Genomic DNA, 23,512 nt, shown 5'->3' on the forward strand with positions numbered 1-23,512 from the left:
GGCGTATGCACGGTGTAAGGCTGCTGTGAAAAGATGTATGTTTTTTTTGGTGCATACTCACCATTTATACATGAGGCCCCTATACTTCACCTTGACTACTGCATATGATTATATAAAGGTATATAAAGATCTTCTAATCATTAATGGTGATTTCTACACTATATCGCTGAAACTAAAAATATCCAACAAAAACCAAATCCAAAAACAAGTCAATCGTTTAACCATTGATTGATGACATAGTGATGTTCAGAAACTGAATGATTTAACTGTATTCCTCAAGGTTGTACTGTACTTTGAACTTATCTGAAACTCTCATATTCATTCTCAGTTTTCCAAAATGATCGCTTACACTGGCCATGCTTCAGTTCCCCCAGAGATACATGGTTTACTACCTCTTAACTCCATAAATATGGAACATAACCATAGATGGCCATATAAACATCTAAGAAGAGTGATTACTGGGCTTGGGAGTCCCTTTTTGTATTCTTTGCTGCAGTCATGATCATACTTGCTAATGGGTGTTCTACAGTTTCTTTCCACACCTCTCATTTTAAATAGCCACGAAACAGGACCTGCTTCTGTGCTCTTTGCATTTCTTTAAATTGTTTAGGGATCCAGTACTCGTATGCAGGGTACCACAGCTACCATGTTGTGGAAAGGTAATGCTACTCAGTCCTTAGATATGATGCAAGAATAGAACAGCCTTACCTTGCAGTGTATCTCTCCTATATGCATCGAGCATACACCAAGCTTTCTAGACTCACACACTTATGTCCATTTGGCATATAATTCCATTTCAGTTATTTCATTTTTTAGCTTGACATTACTAGTATCTAATGAGTAAATCAGTACATAACTTTTTAAATTAAGCTCTAACAGTTCAAAATCCAAAGGTTACAATGTGAAATATACCTCATAGCCACTTTATTAGATACACCCACTTATTGACAGAAACAATTCTAACCAAATATGTGAACCTTATAGACTGATTGAAGAAGATTGGTTGCTAACCTGCCAAACATTAGAACAAACAGAACACTAAATTCGTGCTAGACATGGTGTCCCAGGATCTCAGAAGCAGTTATCCCCATGGGATTTTCATATATTCTTCAGTCTGTGTTGCTTCTAGAGAATGCTACAATAAATAAATAAATATCCATGAATGTCATTTCTGTGGACAAAAACAACCTGTTAATGGGTTAAACCAAATGAGAACGGCCATACTTGTTAATGTTAACAGAAAGGCCAGAAATGCAAATTTGTCATATGCAGAAGGACATCTCTGAATATGCAATGCATCAGACATCAAAATGATGGGCTACAATAGGAATCATGTCAGTGAAGTAAAAGATGAAGCTACAGTCTAATATTGATCACCAAAATATTATGATTAATATTAATGAGTCGAAAAAAATAGAGTAGGGTCAGAATTTGGAATCATCTCCAGCTGATTAAGAGCCTTAGCTTGAAACTGAATCCTGAAGGAACCTACAAAGGTTACAGAAGGGAAAATGTGACAGAAGAGCATTGCAAAGCAAAATGAAACAAAAGAAGCACAAGTTAATGCAAAGTACAAATAACAACTCAGTGCCTTTGAGAAAGTAAAAGATCTGTATTTATCATACAGAGTAATAGAGCTTTCTATAGCTTCACGCCTGAATCAATCTTTAGTTGAAAGTGCTCCTCTGTTCAGCTAGAGTAGACAGCAAGGGGGAGTGCAATTGTCGATGATTTCTAAAGGTCTATTTGATAGTTTTTCTCTAAATGACTGTTTCCAAAAAACTCAAACCAACAGGTCAGAGCTAGCCCTCCTTATCAGATTAGGTTTGCCAGCCTTACTTGTGGTATTGCCATTTCAGTAGCACACTGAAACTTACAAAATTGCACCTGCTACCACAGGCTGATAATATTTCATTACCAGATTCCTACATACTTCAGAGGAACTGGATCTAACCTTTTTGCATAGATCCCTTCACTAGTAGTCAACTCTAGCTTATTACTCATCTACATCCCTAGATAACTCTAGTTACTCTCCAGCTCTACATCCTCTTAATCATTAATGACAGAACAGGGAGAGCCCTTGCACATCCTGACATTCACCAGCATCTCTTTTTCACTTGCCAGTGTTGAACTAAAGCTGATTCCGTTTATTGTATATTGTTCCTATATATATTAGGATTCTACTTTTCTACTAATAATATATCTGTGTTATGTAAGACCATATTGATTTATTTTTATTGCTTTTCATTATTATTCTTACCTAATTGAATTTATTTTTTATTTCTTGAAACTAATTCTATGACATCTTGTAAAGTACTTTGAACTATATCCTGTGTATGAAAATGTGCTATAGAAATAAATTTTGTCGTTGTTGGTGCTGTTGATGTTTGTACAACTCAACAAATTCCTACACCAAAGTCCAGTACTGATCCTTCTACCCTTTGCTGACACCTGAGGAATACAGGATGAACAGGCAGGAAACCAATACCAACACCAGGGCATCTCTGCTGTGTATCACCATGTCTGACACACAGCCCATATAAGCAGTGGTCTGACAGTCAGGCAGTCCATACTTCAGAGTAGCACGGATGAATCTATCTGTATTAACAGTAGCTTCTCCACAACAGTACACTGTATTGAGTTGAATATACTGAAGAAATCAAAAAGCATGATCCTCAAAGTACTCTCTGCTTTGTCAAACTGGATGTAGGATCTCTTCAGCTGGTATATGACAGTTTTTTCTAGTCCTTTGTAGGCAAACTTCAGGGTTTCCAGTGCTGCCTCACCAAATGTTCTGAGGTGAACCAAGACTATCTAGGTTCATGACATGTGATATCAGGGCAACCGGTCAGTTGTCATTTAAGTCTTTCAAATGCCCTTTCTTGGGGAATTGACCAAACAAGGTGTATTCCATGACTGGAGTTGAAACTTTGATAGGGAACTCTACAAAACCACTCTGAAAATACTTTCAGCACCCTTGTGTTCTCATCAGGCTCTGCAACTTTGTCTTGGGTGGAATCTCATCATTTCTCTTTCACTATTTCATTTGCAATGAACGCCAGTCCAGAGTGGCTGAGAAGCTATGAGAGGAGAGAGAGAGTCCTTAAAACACTATAGGAAATTGTGAAGGAAAAGTGATTTGAGGTCCTCAATGTGGTAATGCCTGTGACAGCAGAGATTGTTCAGGGTTGTGGAAAGGCGAGCTTGAGAGAGAATATGCAGAATCTGTATTAAACCTGTTTAAAGATTAGTTAAGCTTGTTGGTCTTGTCACTGATATCTACTACAGACTGTCTGGTGGACTGTTCATACCCTATAAAGTTCTTCAGACATTCCACACCTCCCACAAATTCCTCTGTTCCAGTTTGTCCTGTACTTTTTTCCTGTATGTATCTTTAGCTTCTTTGGAACCATCTTTCATATTTTAGTACTCATTTTACTTACCTGTAAGCTGAATTAAAGGCTTTTTGCTTCCAGTTAATAAAGCAGCTTTGAAATGAGGTGGAATTTGGGGAGGTTTGTAGCATGAATGAGTGGCTGTAGGAACTGCCTTATGCTATTGATTCAGATCAAAATCTCTAAGCAGGGCTCGCAGCACCTTGTTACACTTGTGCATTGAATTATGGCTGTTCTGAAGGAAAAGGGGCACCTACCAGGCGTCAGAGTGGTATAGTTAATAAAGTCAACACTAGGTCTATAATATTAATTAAATCATGGTGGGAAATGTTGGGGCAGGATAAAAGATTACATAAAATCAACTTGTTTGTTTGATTGATGTTTAAGGAATAATACATTTACTTCCTTATCCATCCTTATTTCATTTCATGTATATTACATTTTTATAATAAATAAAATAAAAATCCAAGACTTAAAGTTTTGGTTTCTGAGAGATATAAATATCAACTTGAAATGATGAAGTCCAACAGGAAACATTACTTTGTCAGGTGATTTTAACAGGTAAAATGAGAGAGACACAGGTACCTGCTATAGCGTTAAAATATGACCCTTAAGTCTCCACTTTGAGCTAAACATTATTTTGTAAGGTTAAACTTATGCTTATCTAGAATACTGTAACAATGTATACAATAGGCAAAGTGAACATCTCAGAGAAATCTTAACCCTTTTACTCTTTGTAAAGCAGTCTGCCTTAAATAACAGTCAGTGCTTCAGTATTTATTGTCAATAATTAGAGTGTATCAAACTCAAGCATGAATGTTTGTGAATGTCACTTTAAATAAATTTCATAAAATATGGCAACTAAAGAAAATGCAGATAGCAGCAACAGTTACTTACATCATATTTTTAAACTTGAGGTTTAGGGCTTTTAGTGAATGTAATAAAAATGTGCAAAGTTTAACAGTTTTCTTTCTCCATGTGGTTCAATGCACAGCTGAGTGAAGAACTGAAGCAGCATCTCAATCAAACCATGACTGAAAACTACGCACAGCCAGGAAAAAATCACATCACACATGCTGTTGACAGACTCCAACAAGACGTAAGGGAGCCTTCTGTGTTTTTCAGTTTTAAAGAGACCACAGTGGCATCTGTTCTCTAATACAAACCAGTTTTGTTTTTTTAAGTTGTGCAATATTTATTCTATTATTGTTAGTAATTAATATTAATTTAATTTTTGTGCAAATGTAACATTTTATTTGTATAGAATGCTTAAATACAGAAATGTAATTTTATTAAACATGTATGCAAGGGTTAAGTAGAAATAACTGAATTTACATGAGGATTATATAATAAAGTATTTTATATGAATAATGAAATTGAACTATTTAAAAATGTATCTTAATGCATTGACTTTTTTTATATGCATGTGTGTTGAAGGCATTTATGGAGCTTGCTAGAGCTCTACACCTACTCAATATTTTGTATGCATATGTGGGTGAGAACAAATTAACAAAAAGCCCATGAAGTGACAATTGTCAACGATTTAACATGAGCTGATTTTCCAAGAATATACAGAGTATACTATGTCTGTTTCTGTTCATTTTGTTAGCTTAAACAATACAGTTACTGCAAAGATAGCTTTGGCTGTTAAATTTCTGTTTTTTTTAACAAAGCTTTGTATTAAAATCACAACCACAAATAGTAATACATTAAGGGAAGCAGATCATTTTAAATAATTATTCCTTATTAAAATAAATGTTCATGGTCAATTCTCTATAGCGTCCCAGAGTTGGCAGTGCTTACCTCTGATGAGCCAGGAAGGTAACCCCCTAAACACCTGCATGACATTATCCAAAAATAATGTAACATAATGTTCTCAAATTACCCAAATTCAATACATTTTGTTTTGTGGACAGACACAATCACATTTGTCTATAAAAAAATTTGCAAATGGCAGTTAATGTAACTCACTCGTTTGGAAATGTGGGAAAGAAACCCCCACAAAAAGCAGACTCCAAACAGACAACTGCCAAGTGTGGGAACTGAACTAAGAGCACTAAATCAGTAGTGCAGCAGTGCAATCAACTGCACCACCGTGCTGCCCTCCACTGAATGTTTTTCATGTATATTATATGTGACATTGATTTTCTACAAAAGGTGCTTTGATTACTTAATATTTCTTAGTTTTAAGATTCTAATATTTTACCTTTAACTATTTTCTATTTTCTTTTCAATATTTTTTTAGAAGAACAGAACTGGATAAAAGGCAGAAATATGCTCAACTCAGTGTCAAACATATTAGATGCCAGGCCAGTACAGTGGAACCTCGGGTCATGACCATAATTTATTCCAAAAATCTGGTCGCAACCTGATTTGGTTGTGACCCAAAATAATTTCCCCCATAGGATTGTATGTAAATACAATTAATCCATTCCGGACCTTACAAGCTATATGTAAATTTATCTTTTTAAAAGATTTTTAAGCACAAAAATAGTTAATTACAGTATACCATAGAATGCACAGTGTAATCTATACTAATAAAAGGCAAAGCCCTCACTGACTGACTGACTCACTGATTCATCACTAATTCTCCAACTTCCCGTGTGGGTGGAAGGCTGAAATTTGGCAGGCTCATTCCTTGCAGCTTCCTTACAAAAGTTGGGCAGGTTTCATTTCGAAATTCTACATGTAATGGTCATAACTGGAAGCTATTTTTCTCCATTTACTATAATGGAGTTGAGCTCGAAAGCTGTGGGGGGTAGAGTTTTGTGTGACATCATCACGTCTCCCACGTAATCACGTGAACTGACTGTCAACGCAGTACGTAGAAAACCAGGAAGACCTCCAAAAAGTGCTGTAGAAAACATGCATTATGTAATTGAGAAGGCAGCGAAACAATAAGAAGCGAGCGAGTGACATATACAACCATAATCATGAGTGCTGCTACTTCGGAAACAAAGCAAGGTGTAAACCTAAAGTTTAAATTAAGTTCATAGACAGGCTACCGCTGGCGTTTCACATGCCCACAGGTAATGCGGGATACAAGTTTAATGAGAGGACGCAGGATATAAACAAGATTTTTGATCACTTTGTAACTAAGTTAAAATTGCATGTGAAGGGCTGTGCTTATGCAAATTCCAAGAGACTGTGTTTGTGGGGGATTGACAGTTAAGGCGGGTGGGGAGTCACGTCATCATCTCCCCTCCCATTCACCTCATTTCGCTCTGAGCTGAGCTCCGCAGCTACGCCAGTGTTCTGAGCGAGTTTGTGACGCTGCCACCAAATACTCACAGAAAAATCCACAAGTTAATACACACGCTGTCTCTACAGTTTCTCCACACTGAATCCTCCAGGCACTACTTACAAAAGGTTACAATGACAATCGTGTTATGTTATTTTTAAAATGTTTCCTTTTCTTAGCACGAGCACAGCTGAGAAACTTCGATGCATGTGCTTCATAACGCGTTAAAAAATCACGCATTTAATCACACTTTGCATTACAAACAAAGGGGAACTTCTGTCAATGCATGATTTCCTGGTACACGATTACATTGATCAGCGCTACCCAATTCATTTTACCCTCCCTCCCAGGCAGGCGACAGCTCAATAGCTCGAATTTGGATATAAGTAGGTTCTATTTAGTCGCCAGAAATATCTTTGTTAGGAATGGAAGTTGAATTTAGTCTTTAAATTTCTATGGTAAAGAAAAAGTTATGCAATGATGACTAAATTTAACTATTGTGGTATCCGGCCAGGGCTGGAGCCCGGCCGGGATGCCCAGGAGGACCGGAGGAGGGCTTGTGCCTCCTCCAGACCGTGAGAGGGCGTCCGCCCTGGTTATGTTGGGGGCCACGGGTAAAGGGCTTAGAAGCCCAGCCCTGTAGGGACCCGTGGCCACCGCCAGGCGGCGCCCCGGTGCCTGAATATCCCTGGAGCCCAGCACTTCCGCCACACCAGGAAGTACTGGGGGGAAGACGACAGGGGACACTCGGACGGCTTCCGGGTGCGCAGCCGGCACTTCCGCCACACTGGGGCGTGGCTACGGAGGAGTGCTGGGAAGCAGCTGGAGCCCATCCGGGTTCCTATTTAAGGGGCCGCCTCCCTTCAGTCGATGGCGGAAGTCAGGTGGAAGAGGACGGAGCTAGAGAGAATGGGAGGCGGCCAAGAGACAGGCACAAGGACTGTGAGGCCTGGACATTTGGGGGAACGGTGCTGGAGGCACTGGGAAGTGCACTGACTCTTGTTTTTGTAGATAATTGTAAATAAAGTGTGTGTGGTGAACTTATGATGTCCATCTGTGTGTGTCCAGGTTCAAGTCCACACTATATAAAGTCAAAACTTGTATATATAAAGTCATTCCCGAATATATAAAGTCAAAACTTGATTATATAAAGTCACTGTCGGAATAAATAAAGTCAAAACTTGAATATATAAAGTCATTCCCAAATATATAAAGTCAAAACCTGAGTATATAAAGACGGCGTTGGAATATTTCGGAATATATAAAGTAAGCTGGAATATATAAAGTCAAAACTTCAATATATAAAGTCAGCGCTGGAATATCCATCCATTTCCCAACCCATTGAATCCGACCACAGGGTTACGGGGGTCTGCTGGAGCCAATCCCAGCCAACACTGGGCGCAAGGCAGGAACCAATCCTGTTCATGGCACATGCATCATTTTCAAAACATTAACCGAACAGTGTTTTTTTAATTGATTTTTCTGAATACGTTTTTGTTAGCTTAGTTCAGTTCAGAGTCGTTTCAATCGATAGATTTTGACTTTATATATTCAGGAATGAGTTTATATACTCCGATGTTGACTTTATATAATCAGGAATGACTTTATAAATTTTGACGCTGACTTTATAAATTCAGGTTTTGACTTTATATATTCTGACGCTGACTTTATATATTCAGATTTTTACTTTATATATTCCAGCAATGACTTTATATATTCAACTTTTGACTTTATATATTAGAATCTATACTAATAAAAGGCAAAGCCCTCACTCACTCACTCACTCACTGACTCATCACTAATTCTCCAACTTCCCGTGTGGGTGGAAGGCTGAAATTTGGCAGGTTCATTCCTTACAGCTTCCTTACAAAAGTTGGGCAGGTTTTATATCGAAATTCTACGCGTAATGGTCATAACTGGAAGCAGTTTTTCTCCATTTACTGTAATGGAGATGAGCTTGAACGCCGTGGGGGGAGTTTAGTGTGACATCATCACGCCTCCCGTAATCACGCAGTACATAGAAAACCAGGAAGACCTCAAAAAAGCGCTGAAGAAAACATGCATTATATAATTGAGAAGGCAGCGAAACAATAAGAAGCGAGCGAGTGACATATACAACCATATTCATGAGTTCTGCTACTTGGAAACAAAGCGCGATGTAAACCTACACTTTAAATTAAGTTCATAGACAGGCTGCGCTGGCGTTTGTAATTTAGTGCCTGCCCATATAAGGCCGTCCGTCAGCGGCAATCAATAGCAAACTCCACTAAATATTCACGGGTGAAGGACTGTGCTTATGGAGAGGAAGATGAGATGGTCAGGGTGGTGTTTGACACAAACTCAGCGAAACTGCGAGAAAAAGTTTTAAGTGCCAGGACTAAGGTAACATTAAATACAGCCATGGACATAGCGAGATGGCACCAGCACAGCTGGGAACCTTCGATGCATGTACACGAGTGGCTCCGTGAACTGGCGCAGTGCACAGATAAAAGCAACAGTTCCAAAGGCTGAACAAAACCGAATTACACAATTGAAAAGGCAGCAAAAATATGAAGCGTCTGATACAGCATATTCATAAATCCAGCTACTGCGGAAACAAAGCACACGTGGAAAAAGTCAATGTCCGCTAAAGGAAGACAGTGTAAAAAACCGTGCATGCAGTGTGTCAGGTCTCAGATAAAGAAGAAGGCGAGCTGTTTATTGATGCAGTAAGAAGCGAATCGATGAATGAAACCTGTCATCTTTACAGCGATTGACAAACCGGAATGTAACTTGAACACAACACATCCTACAAATACGAACCTGATTGAAAGAAATAATGATAATCAAATCCTTGATGACAGCAACACTCAGTAACACTCACAAAACAAATACTGTATATTGACAGTCATGTTACGTTATTTTTAAAATGTTCCCTTTTCTTTTCTAGCTTTTTAACACACTACTTCTCGCTGCGATCGCGGGTATATATATATGTATATATATATATACCCGATCTACATACTCGAATAATGGATACTTTATTAGCCATCAATGATTGTTTTGGTAAAGCCATACTCAGTGTATTCATTAGATGAGCGGTAAAAAGTAAGAGCGAGGGAGGATGACTTATTGAGGCATGCAGGCTGTAGTCTTGCGTCAACTCTATCTGAATTGCGATCACATTTGAAAAAATATATCTTTTCAAGTTCTATTTAGTCCATATGTGTCAAACTCAAGGGCGCGGGCCACATCCGCCGGCGTGTAATTATATCCGCCCGAGATCATTTTATATACTGTATTATTGTTATTAAAGCCGGGTATATGAAGCGCTGGTAACACAATAAACTACAGATCCCATAATGCAGCGCTTCAGCTGCCTTGCCGAACACTTACGCGTTAATCAAGTCTACCTTATGATGCTGCAAGTTATTGCGAAGCTAGCTCACGATGCTGAAGAGAAAAGTTGATTCTGAAAATAGAGCCTTTAAAACCGATGGGAGGCTGAGTATATGTTTACTGAACCCGTGTGTCTCATTTGTGGAGCTAATGTGGCTGTAATTACAGAATTTAATCTAAGGCGGCACTATGAGACAAAACATCAGGGTAACCTGAATGCAATGCAGAAGATACAGAAAGCAGATAATTAAATAAGAATCTGACACTTCAGCGGACGTTTTACCCGTGCACAATCACAAAGTGATTTCAAGTGAAGCTGCTTTTATGGGAGACACAAATGCACCAGTGCACCTTCCCCACTTTCCCTGTTGCCAAGTAATGTTAAACCAAGTCGTCACTACGGTGTTCCCAAATCGCACTTTGCTGATAAACTGGCGCACTGAGTTTGCGGCGCTTTGGTGACTTTGAAGAACAAAAAGTCCGTCTACATGCGGCTCGAACCTTGTGCATGTTTGGTAGCACATATCTGTGTGAGAAGCTCTTCTCAGTGATAAAGACTAACAAAACAGCACACAGGAGTCGCCTCACTGATGAGCACCTGCAATCCATCCTGAGAATCTCCACAACACAGAACCTCACACAAACAGAAAGCGAACCTGTGGCCAAAAAGATGCCAGGCGTCCAGCTCTAAAATGACATATGAGCAAAGACAACTGAATGATTTGATTTGTTATTGCTGAAAGGAACACATTTTATTTATATTTCTAGGTTTTGTTATGCAGCATGTTCATATTTGAATTTGTATAATTTTGACAGGATATATTTTTATGGAGAGCAAAATCTTTTGGGATATTTAAAATCTAAGTTTATTTTTTATATAAAATTACATAAGAGTAAAGAAATTTGAATGTTTGTTCTTTTAATGTTTACTTTATTTCTAACTTGTATAATTTAGACAGGATATATTTTTATGGAGAGCAAAATATTATAAGTTGTTTAAGGTTTGAGTTGATTTATTCACGAATAATATTCCTGTCTGTTTTACCATTCCTACCAAAGATATTTCTGTCGACTAAATAAAAATTCCTTCTATTTAAAATTTAAATAGAACTTGAACAAATCGATAGTTCATAATATCCACGCAGACTTGCGTAAAGCGGGAGTTATCCGTTTTAACAAGCAGCGTATTGCACTGATACGAAATAGCTGTGTGTGTATATATGTAGATATGTATGTATATGTATATATATGTTTATATATGTGTATATACAGTGGTGTGAAAAACTATTTGCCCCCTTCCTGATTTCTTATTCTTTTGCATGTTTGTCACACAAAATGTTTCTGATTATCAAACACATTTAACCATTAGTCAAATATAACACAAGTAAACACAAAATGCAGTTTTAAATGATAGTTTTATTATTAAGGGAGAAAAAATCCAAACCTACATGGCCCTGTGTGAAAAAGTAATTGCCCCCTGAACCTAATAACTGGTTGGGCCACCCTTAGCAGCAATAACTGCGATCAAGCGTTTGTGATAACTTGCAATGAGTCTTTTACAGCGCTCTGGAGGAATTTTGGCCCACTCATCTTTGCAGAATTGTTGTAATTCAGCTTTATTTGAGGGTTTTCTAGCATGAACCGCCTTTTTAAGGTCATGCCATAGCATCTCAATTGGATTCAGGTCAGGACTTTGACTAGGCCACTCCAAAGTCTTCATTTTGTTTTTCTTCAGCCATTCAGAGGTGGATTTGCTGGTGTGTTTTGGGTCATTGTCCTGTTGCAGCACCCAAGATCGCTTCAGCTTGAGTTGGCGAACAGATGGCGGACATTCTCCTTCAGGATTTTTGGTAGACAGTAGAATTCATGGTTCCATCTATCACAGCAAGCCTTCCAGGTCCTGAAGCATCAAAACAACCCCAGACCATCACACTACCACCACCATATTTTACTGTTGGTATGATGTTCTTTTTCTGAAATGCTGTGTTCCTTTTACGCCAGATGTTAAGGGACATTTGCCTTCCAAAAAGTTCAACTTTTGTCTCATCAGTCCACAAGGTATTTTCCCAAAAGTCTTGGCAATCATCGAGATGTTTCTTAGCAAAATTGAGACGAGCCCTAATGGTCTTTTTGCTTAACAGTGGTTTCGTCTTGGAAATCTGCCATGCAGGTCGTTTTTGCCCAGTCTCTTTCTTATGGTGGAGTCGTGAACACTGACCTTAATTGAGGCAAGTGAGGCCTGCAGTTCTTTTGACGTTGTCCTGGGGTCTTTTGTGACCTCTCAGATGAGTCGTCTCTGCGCTCTTGGGGTAATTTTGGTCGGCCGGCCACTCCTGGGAAGGTTCACCACTGTTCCATGTTTTTGCCATTTGTGGATAATGGCTCTCACTGTGGTTCGTTGCAGTCCCAAAGCTTTAGAAATGGCTTTATAACCTTTACCAGACTGATAGATCTCAATGACTTCTGTTCTCATTTGTTCCTGAATTTCTTTGGATCTTGGCATGATGTCTAGCTTTTGAGGTGCTTTTGGTCTACTTCTCTGTGTCAGGCAGCTCCTATTGAAGTGATTTCTTGATTGAAATAGGTGTGGCAGTAATCAGGCCTGGGGGTGGCTACGGAAATTGAACTCAGGTGTGATACACCACAGTTAGGTTATTTCACACAGGGCCATGTAGGTTTGGATTTTTTATCTCCCTAAATAATAAAAACCATCATTTAAAAACTGCATTTTGTGTTTACTTGTGTTATATTTGACTAATGGTTAAATGTGTGTGATGATCAGAAACATTGTGTGTGACAAACATGCAAAAGAATAAGAAATCAGGAAGGGGACAAATAGTTTTTCACACCACTGTATATATATATATATGCCAGCAACACTCATGACAATGACAAAACAATTACATTGTCAATCATGTTACGTTATTATTAAAATGTTTCCTTTTCTTTTTACTTCTCCGCTGCCAAGCGGGTATTTTGCTATATATATATATGTATATATAGATATAGATATAGATATATAGAAATAGATATATATATAGATATATATATATATATATATAAATATATATAGATATATATATTGTAACAGAGATAGGAGGAGACAGCAAAAAGGTTTGGGGTTTTCCGGCCCCATATATTGTCTACAATTCACAATAAATTGAAAAGAAATGGTCAAATTATAAACACAAAACTTGTTCATAAATGCGACGCCGAAACATGGCGTCGGCGGCCATTTTATGGAGGAGGAGCCGGATGTGGAGGAATGCTGGGAAGGAACCGTGAGGGAGGATGGGATCGATGACGTCAGGCAAGATGGCGGAGGAAGGGCTGAAGTAACCGTAGTGCAGGCAAACCCGGCTTATGGTGGCGGAGCGTCTTTTTTTCTGAAAGGAAGCATAGGGAGAAAGTTAGGACCCCGCCATTCCCTGCCGGCGAATGTCTTCCCAGGTGTGTCAAGATCCTTCTGCGGACTCCCACTTGCGCGTGCGTGACAATATATAGATATGACAACAACACTCATATCAATGACAAAACAATCACATTAACATTCATGTTACATTATTTTTAAAATTTTTCCTTTTCTATGTCATAACTTCTTTAACACACTACTTCTCCACTGCGAAGCGCGGGTATTCTGCTAGTGGTAAACTAAATGTAAAAACATTGAATAACTCTGAGAAAACCGTGAACAGAGAAAACTAACATTGCAAGAGTTCACGCTATAGCCTTACGAACCCGCTCGCTGTAAACACTTTTTTAATGAGTTTTAAGCACAGGGAAAAAAATTAACATTTGAAAAATACGTAATTTATACAAAAACTAACGATAAACAACCTAGAAAACTAACCTTGCATGAGTCGAGTTCTGGCATGAAGGAAGTGAGGAGGGACTAAGTGGAGAGGAGATTACAGTTTTGAGGTAAAGTCTGTGACGATGCGGGTTCGCTGCATGCTCTCATCTTGCTTCCGGGAGCCCTTAAACCCGTCACCGTCGGTAATGTTACCAATGAGCACAACAGTGAGACACTACAATCGAACAATCGGATGGTGCAAAAAGTGCCAAGTGCTTTTATTAAAATCAACAAAACAACAATCAAAAACAAAGTCAAAATTGAATAAAGTGCAGTGCTTTCAGAGTCCTTCAATAAATAAATGATCCCATAAAAACAAGCGAAGTGGAGGTTAAAATCCAATAGAAAAAAGTCTTCATTAAATACGAGATTAAAACAATTCTCGAACCAGTCTCTTTAAAAACAAGCCCGGTGCATTCTTTAACTGACTTTTCACACTCTCTCTCTCTCTCTCGCTTGCTCGCTGAACAGGGAATGCACAGGGAGAGACTGAACACGTGCGGAAATCATCAGCGCGTATGAACCGGAAGGGAAACTGGCTTGTTCATTGAGTGTGTGGTCATGAACAGATGCAAAAGTTTGGCAAACTTTTTCGTCTTAACCCAATTTGTACGTTCGTGACCCGAGGTTCCACTGCTGGTATAGTATGGTATAGATCTGACCATACACACTTGAATATGCTCATTAGGAAATAAACTTTGTACAGATTTCAATTATGAAACAAGCTCCAGCACACGCTGATTCACTGTTATTAGAACACTCTTTTCTGTTGCATTTGATAGTTGTAAATGTAGTATTTATTATTGATATAATATTATACTGTTGTTTGTTTACTGGTGTGTATTGCTTTTTTAATTTCTAAACCTTTGTTTAGTTATCTGCATCTTTTGTACATGTACTGCATTGGCTCTCATTTTTCTGTACCAATGAGTCTAGTTTCAAATAGTTTTCATTTTACTGTAAGGTATAGTGACAATAAAATGTACTGCTTAACTCAGTGATAACTACTAACGATATCGTATCGTAGAATAGAAGGATACACCACATGAAACACCCAATAACTATTCCTAGCAGTGAAATCGTGTTCCATTCGGTCACTCCAGTTTTTATTGTACGGATACATAACCATGTTTCACGTGTAAAGATAGGTACATTTACTGTGATCAAAATAAGTAAAAATTTAGAGTTAAGTGTGTCTGAGTTTCAGTATGGTGAAAAAAAAAAGACACTTTATACCTAATAATGTGTAGTAGTTGAATTATTTAATTGCAGTGCAGAATATTAACTCTCCCAGTGAAAGAATTTATTTAAAGAAAGTTTGGATTAAAGAAATAATAGTGATGCATAAGAGGAAAGTGTATGGAAACACAGTTTTAAATTACATGTATTTAATTCAACAAAAGTTAATTTTGTCAATTCTCCCATTATATAATAGGTTTATACTATGATTTATTGGGTTATTTTTGTCACATGCACAGAATATAGTGAAATTCCTGCCTACATGTACTAGTCAACAAGCAATGTGACCCCCATCCTGCATCATAATCGGTGAGAATAACGAGCTTATCTCCAAACATTTTTATTCCCTACCTAAAAAATCTGAGAACGTATTTGTCATTAACAGGGTAACAGAATAAGTACATTTATATCACATAGTTGACCCAGAATACAGGATTACCTAACTCAGTAATGGAAATATAATATTAATTAACTGCAAAAAAAAACATGGTGGATGTTTGGCAAAGTCAAAACTGCGTGGTTCACGCACAAGTAGGGATAGTGTGTTTTCCTTGAGGCATCTTAAAGCTTTGTTAAGCACCAAAGAGAAACAGACCTTTTCATCCTCACAATACTATTGAGAGGAAAAAGCTGAGCCATATGTGAAGGATTTATTAAAAGGAAATCTATTTCAATTAAATGTTTCTCAAATGCATCTGATCATTAGAAGCAGACCAGACTATTAACTGCTTTACATGGGGGAAATATTATGAAAGGGTCAAAATTTAGACTCTAATGGTTAGTACAGTAGATCAGAGACTACCGCAGGTATATATCTATGTCTAAATAACTAATAAGTGTTTATCTGCTTTGTTTTCGCCAACGATAAATAACACTATTAATATATACTTTATTTTTATAAATGTAACAATTAAGAAACAGAGAAGTAACAAAGTCACTCAGAAGAAATTAAGAATAAAAATAAAAAACTGATAAAAGAAACAGGGCGGCACGGTGGCGCAGTGGTAGCGCTGCTGCCTCGCAGTTAGGAGACCCGGGTTCGCTTCCCAGGTCCTCCCTGCGTGGAGTTTGCATGTTCTCCCGTGTCTGCGTGGGTTTCCTCCGGGCGCTCCGGTTTCCTCCCACAATCCAAAGACATGCAGGTTAGGTGGATTGGCAATTCTAAATTGGCCCTAGTGTGTGGGTGTGTTTGTGTGTGTCCTGCGGTAGGTTGGCACCCTGCCCAGGATTGGTTCCTGCCTTGTGCCCTGTGTTGGCTGGTATTGGCTCCAGAAGACCCCCGTGACCCTGTATTTGGATTCAGCGGGTTAGAAAATGGATGGATGGATGATTAAAGAAACAAGAAGTGAAGGCCATAGCAAAATAAACAATAAAAAGATAACTTAATCAGACTTTCTCAGGTTTAAAAGGTTTTAAAAATTCAAAGAGACCAATAAGCAACTTTCACTATTATGTTTATCATGAAATATCTATAACTTCTCTAGAGAACTATTATGGCAAAAAGAGAATACTTCCTCAGAAAAGCTAAAGAATTCTATTACTTTTGGCAACCTTCACATAAAAAACGATAAATTCCCAAAAAAGAAACATTACTTTTGTTGAAGAATGCTGAACCCAATTAAAAAGAAGGAGTGGCAAAGGAAAGAGAGAGGACAAAAAAAACATTTACTTAAGAAATAGTATTCCAGCAATTTGATTGGGACAATAGCATCATTTAAATAGTGCAGCCTTTAGAATTTCCTGGAAAATTCCCACCCTCTAAATTCAATTAACAAAAAGGAATTAACTAAAACACAAGCAGTAAATAACAATCATTTAAATTAATTAAAACAATCAACACATGCCAAGGTAAAATAAATAACACCATTAAGCATGTGTTAAAAAAGAAGAAGATAATCTGCAAAGAAAACTGCAATAAGTATATGTCATGTTGGCATTCAAAGTTAGACTTTTAGCAAAGCACCACTTTGCAACAGTATGTTTGCTACCTTATTTATTTATGCAATCTCAATTGCACAGATCATCCATTTACTGTAATGTCATCAAAAGATCTGAGGATGTTGTCATTATTATATGTATCTGTACAGTTAAGTGGAGAGTTAAGTGTGAGCTGAAGCACTGATCGACCTCTGATATTGAAATATGCATGTATTCTATCTTTAATACCTGCCCGTTGAAGGTTGTGGTACACATTCCTATATTACTATGTTTAAAGACCAGCTTAGAGAGAGAAATTGTATTAAAAGAAGCTGTAGTCAATCAATAGCTTCTTAAAATATAGAGGTCTCTTTTGTTTAGGTGTTCATTTGCAATGTATACCTGTTAATTGGTGAAAAGATAATAGACATTGTGGAGGCTGGCCCGGACACAGACAGGCGGACACCGATGGTTCAAACACCAACACACATTTATTGTACATATTTACAAATAAAGTGACATACAACCCCAAAGTCAAGGCCACTACCAAAATGTTGTCTCTCTTCAGGCCACCTTCTTTACTCTCCTCCCGAGCTCCATCCTTCTCCATTCCCGACTTAAGCCCCCAAATGGAGGGAGGCGGAACCTTTTATAATCACTCGGACGTGCTCCAGGTGCCTCCTGATTAATCTCCACCGGTACTCCCCAGTGTGGCCGAAGTACCAGCCGCGCATCCGGAAGCACCCCGGGTGTCCCTGGTTGTCTTCCCCCCAGCACTTCTGGGTGTGGTGGAAGTGCTGAGGACCAGGGCTCTCCAGGCATCAGGGCGCCCCCTGGCGGTGACCACAGGCCCCTATAGGGTTGAGCTTCCAAGCTCAGTTCCTGTGGTCCCCAAAGCCACCAGGGCAGTCGCCCCCTTCATGGTCTGGAGGAGGCGTAATCCCTCCTCTGGTCCTTCCAGGCATCCCGGCTGGGTGCCACCCAGCCACTTGCAACAACATATACCTGTAAATAAAAACAAATTAATTTATTGCAGTCATTATCAAGTTTTACATGAGATTCTCTTAAGCCTCTTCGTCACCTGTATTTGCATTCTTACTAGTTCTGTTGTTCTAAACAATTTATTGAATTTAAGCAGATAAAATGCTTTTCATTAATATTCAGAAATTGACTTAGACATTTCAGTTTCTTACAATTAGCTGTTTAGTTTCACTGTCAACATGCTTTTATCCCCTGTATTGCTGCATGATAAAGAGTGCCCCCTGTTATATCTTATATATTGAAGGTGTGAAAAATGTTTGTTACTCCGATAAATTGAAGCAGCTGCTGTCTAACCATAAACCCCAGTAGCAGTGTACAGACCTGGCCCCTGATCTTTCAGTCATTGGCATGACAAGCAAAAAACAAGCAATGCAATGAAGCTCATGCAAGGATAGGTTCCTTGTAACTAGATAACTATCTGTACATGAGGTAACACTTAAAACTTAAAAATTACACTTGCTGACTAGGGGAATAAAATGTGTTCCAGTGGTTGTAGGAAATGGTTATGAACAGGGATTTTAAGCATGAAATGTCGACTCGTCCTCTAGCTCCCTAAGTCAACAATAAAGCCAGGATCCTTTTGTTCTGTCCCTTCAATGAGTCATGAAAATTAGACTTGGAACAATGTATTGCTCTGTAAATTCAGAGTGATATCTGAATAGTAAAATAACATTGCCATGCCCCCTTTATCGGAGTGGTACTATGATTAAATATTGGCAGTGACAGCATAATTCATCTCTTCACTTTTTCACTTTATAAGATTATTTTCTAGTACAAAACACTTCAGCTACTCCTAATAATAACTGTTAGTTTTATCTCCATCAAGCACTATTAGCAGACACAACAGAAAATAAAAGACTTCCTTTAGTCAAAGATAATTGGAGTAGATAAAAATAACTTTAAAAATAGTCTGCTTTGATTTATACAAGTAGCAATCTTCTCACATAGGTTTGATAATTTTTGTATTTTATTTGCTTTTTTACTTTCCTGGATTTTTTCTTTTTATCTTTTTTAGTTCAAGTGTTGTGGGAGCAATAACTTATCTGACTGGGAAACAAGCATATACATTAACTCCAAGGAAGCAGATAACCGAGTGGTGCCTGATAGTTGTTGTAAAAGTATTACACCCAGCTGTGGACAGAGAGACCACCCGTCCAACATTTACAAAGTGGAGGTAAGATGTTTCATAACATGAATATAATAAACCATTTCTAAATGAATATGAGATTTGCACCTGATCACTGAGTAAACTCTTGGAATTTCTAGTTAAACATTAAAGATTGTTTTTGTAAATCTATCAAAAGATCAACTCTGTGTGTAGTAAAAATACTAGAAGATAAAAGGAAAAGTCACCATGAAGCCGGGCTGAATAAGCTGTTTCCAAACAAATAATGGAAATACCCAGGATTAAAAAAATCATGAATTTTAAAATGATAAGTTATTTTGCACCATTTCTTCCATGTTTCTAAAATTCTGCTGCTATTGAGCTATGAAGGTTAAAGTATTGTGTAAGATGTACCACACAAGGAATTCCAATCCTAGCATCTTTGTTTGTTTGTTTTAATGAAATTCAAAGCAAAAACAGTTCCCACAAAGTGAAGAGGAAAATCAAAAGTATACAGTACACAAAAAATAACTTCCTTTCTATAATGCTTTAGTTTCAGGCATACATATCTTGGTTATGTTTCTTTAAGTTATTGTTTTCATTACTATTTACGGTCAAAAATCTGTATGCTTCTACACCCTTCCATCTGCAAGAAACAATATAACTTATTCATCTGTTACATCAGTATTGATGCAAGGCTATCTATACTAATAAAAGGCAAAGCCCTCACTCACTCACTCACTCACTCACTCACTCACTCACTCACTCACTCACTCACTAACTAATTCTCCAACTTCCAGTGTAGGTAGAAGGCTGAAATTTGGCAGGCTCATTCCTTACAGCTTACTTACAAAAGTTGGGCAGGTTTCATTTCGAAATTCTACGCCTAATGGTCATAACTGGAAGGTATTTTTCTCCATTAACTGTAATGGAGTTGAGCTGGAATGACGTGGGGGAGTTTGTGTGACATCATCACGCCTCCCGTAATCCGTGAACTGACTGTCAGCGCAGTGCGTAGAAAACCAGGAAGACCTCCAAAAGCGCTTAAGAAAACATGCATTATATAATTGAGAGGCAGCGAAACAATAAGAAGCGGCGAGTGACATATACTAACATATTCATGAGTGCTGCTACCTCGGAAAGAAAGCAAGGTGTAAACCTAAACTTTAAATTAAGTTCATAGACAGGCTACGCTGGCGTTTCACATGCCCACAGGTATCACGGGATACAAGTTTAATGAGAGGGCGCGGGATATAAGCGAGTTTTGATCACTTTGTAACTAAGTTAAAATTGTAGGTGAAGGGGTGTGCTTATGCAAATTCGAGACTGTGTTTGTGGGGATTGACAGTTAAAGGCGGGTGGGGAGTCACGTCATCATCTCCCTCCCATTTACCTCATTTGCTCTGAGCTGAGCTCCGCGCCGCCGTCTTCCGAAGCAACTTTGTCACACTGCCACCAAATACTCACAGAAAAATCCACAAGTTAATACACACGCTGTCTCTAGAGTTTCTACACACTGAATCCTCCAGGCACTACTTACAAAAGGTTACATTGACAATCGTGTTACGTTATTTTTAAAATCTTTCCTTTTCTTAGCACAAGCACAGCTGAGAAGCTTGATGCATGTGCTCCATAGCGTTAAAAATAATGCATTTAATCACACTTTGCATTACAAGCAAAGGGAGCTTTTGTCAATGCATGATTTCCTGGTACACGATTACATTGATCAAGCGCATCCCGATTCATTTTACCCTCGCACCACCTTAGTTTGAGAAGAAGTATGAAAAATATGAGGTTAACACAGAAAAACAGATCACCAATTCAAGCTTTATGAATAATCGATTAAGCCATCAATAATTGTTTTGGTAAAGCCATCCTCCTTCCATTTTATAATTTTTCCGCCATTAGCCATGATTAAATGAGCGGTAAATAAAGTAAGAGCAAAGCGAGGGTGACTTATTTAGGCAGGCATATATATGACAGCAACACTCATGACAATGTCAATCATGTTACGTTATTATTAAAATGTTTCCTTTTCTTTTCATTACTTCTTTAACACACTACTTCTCGCTGCGGTAGCGGGTATTTTGCTATATATATAATATATGAATGACCTCCAAAAGCTGAGACTTTTGATATCATGAGCGTGTCTGCAAAACTGGGGTCTCCTGCCCAGCAAAAGTCGAGCAGCCAGCGCGTGCATAGCTGTGCCGGCCTTTGAGCGCTGACTGCGCTTCTGCCTTAAGTCAAAGTGAGCACTTTTAATTTTTCATCCTCCCCTGCGCTATAGCCCAGACAAGTGCAAACCACGGGACCCCTTTTCTACACCACGGCAAAATAATATTAAGGCGATTCACACTTTCTTTTGCGTTACGATTATGAGGTCCTCAGCTCGGATTATGAAGACACGCACGAGTGGAGGACTGACAGTGCCATCACAGCCGATTAATGGCGGGGCGTCTCACCAGTCTACACAAGACCCACCCGACTGTCCCCAAAAGGCGATCATAGCGTCAGCGAACACATCTCTCTATACTATATAAAAGAAAAGGCAACTTTCCTTTCTTTACACCTTTTTTCCTTTTATCCCAAACCAAAGCCTTTCTCTCTTAACACTGCAGAGGACACAAAACTAATTTTCTTTAAATGCGGTAAGGCACATTACCAGAGGCACAAATTTGAGCGTTCACATAGAAAATGTAATTTCTATACCACAGCCGTCGTGTAGCGCCTTTCAAAAGGGATCTACTACCGAGAGATGATCCATATACATTTTAGCTGCTGTTAGTTACTTACCTGTTGTGTTACACAGTCTTTAAAATGTAGTTTACCAAACCACTCCAGTAGTGCTCAATGTACCTGTACTTCTTAAAAGCGTTAATGTTTTACTGTTTAATAACTTATAGACTATATTTTATTATTTTTCCCTTGCACTCAGTGACCAAAGCTATACACACACATATAGACACATACAAACATACACACAAGTATATGTATGTGTATATATATGTATATATATGTATATATATATATATATATATATATACACACACACCATCTACATTTTATATATATATATATATATATATATACACACACACACACACATACATACATACACACATATATATAATTTGTGTGTGTGTGTATGTATGTATATATATATATGTAGATAGGTATGTATATATATATATAAGTGTATATGTAGATATGTATATAGATATGAAGATATGTATGTGTATATATATGTATATATATATATGTATGTGTGTGTGTGTATATATGACAGCAGCAATCCAAGCTGTGAGAAAACAGTAAAAGGAGGCGTGTCAGGCGTCGTGGTACATTTTCTGATGCAGCTACGAAAACAACTTTGTGGCGCTGCCGCCAAATACACAAAACAATTACTTTGACAATCATGTTACATTATTTTCAAAATGTTTCCTTTTCTTTCTCATTCCTTCTTTAACACACTACTTCTCGCTGCCTATATATATATATATATATATATATATATATATATATATATATATATATAGATAGATAGAGATATATAGATAGATAGATATGAGAACAACACTCATATCAATGACAAAACAATTACATTAACAATCATGTTACGTTATTTTTAAAATTTTTCCTTTTCTTTTTCGTACCTTCTTTAACACACTACTTCTCCGCTGCGAAGTGCGGGTATTCTGCTAGTTATATTTATATATTGACTTTCAAGGGAAAAGTTACTATCTTTTATTACATATAGTATTTAGTTATGTAATAAATTCTGTTATAGCAAAGCAAATACTTACATGGTTTTAACATTACCTTATTTGGAATGGCATTTAACTTTTATATTTACCCTTAATAGTTTATTTCAAAGGGCAGAGACACTTGCTATATATTAATCAGATTAAGAGCCATAAATTATTTCAATAAAAAACATTTAAATTGGCAGTACACTATTATCACATATGCATAAAACCAACAGGAATAATACAAAGACATAAGAAATAATAATTCAGAGTGAATAAAAACAATAATATAACATAATACAAACAGATACTTGACACTTCTTTTTCTTCAGAGCTATGCTGTGGAACATCTGTATTTTACTACTGCTGTAACATCAACTTTAATTACTGGCACACTATTAACTGTATGTTTCTGCAGCTTACCACTGTCTTCTCTGATAGAGTCTCTTTCCTTCAATTAGCCGTCCCAGGGCAGTCTGTGTGTTCCACTAATTACAACATAAAATAACATTCTAAAATGTATACATACTGTTATTATTATTACTGTTACTATTAATTAACTGGATAGTGATCTTCAGATGAGGCTGAATTCTC

At 37.8% G+C, this 23,512-nt stretch overlaps 1 protein-coding gene across 6 annotated transcripts in view; it reads left to right on the top strand.

Annotated features, from left to right (window-relative positions):
- Positions 1-23,512, top strand: part of tspan11 (tetraspanin 11) — a 364,316-nt gene that overhangs the window by 246,351 nt on the left and 94,453 nt on the right. For all 6 annotated transcript variants that reach the window (XM_039760769.1, XM_039760772.1, XM_039760774.1 and 3 more), the window contains exons 5-6: positions 4,390-4,494; positions 19,080-19,238. In XM_039760769.1, coding sequence (XP_039616703.1) covers positions 4,390-4,494; positions 19,080-19,238 — 264 coding nt within the window. The remainder of the gene's footprint in view (positions 1-4,389; positions 4,495-19,079; positions 19,239-23,512) is intronic.

Source organism: Polypterus senegalus, chromosome 8, assembly GCF_016835505.1.
Source record: "Polypterus senegalus isolate Bchr_013 chromosome 8, ASM1683550v1, whole genome shotgun sequence".
In the NCBI taxonomy this organism is placed as follows: Eukaryota; Metazoa; Chordata; class Cladistia; order Polypteriformes; family Polypteridae; genus Polypterus; species Polypterus senegalus.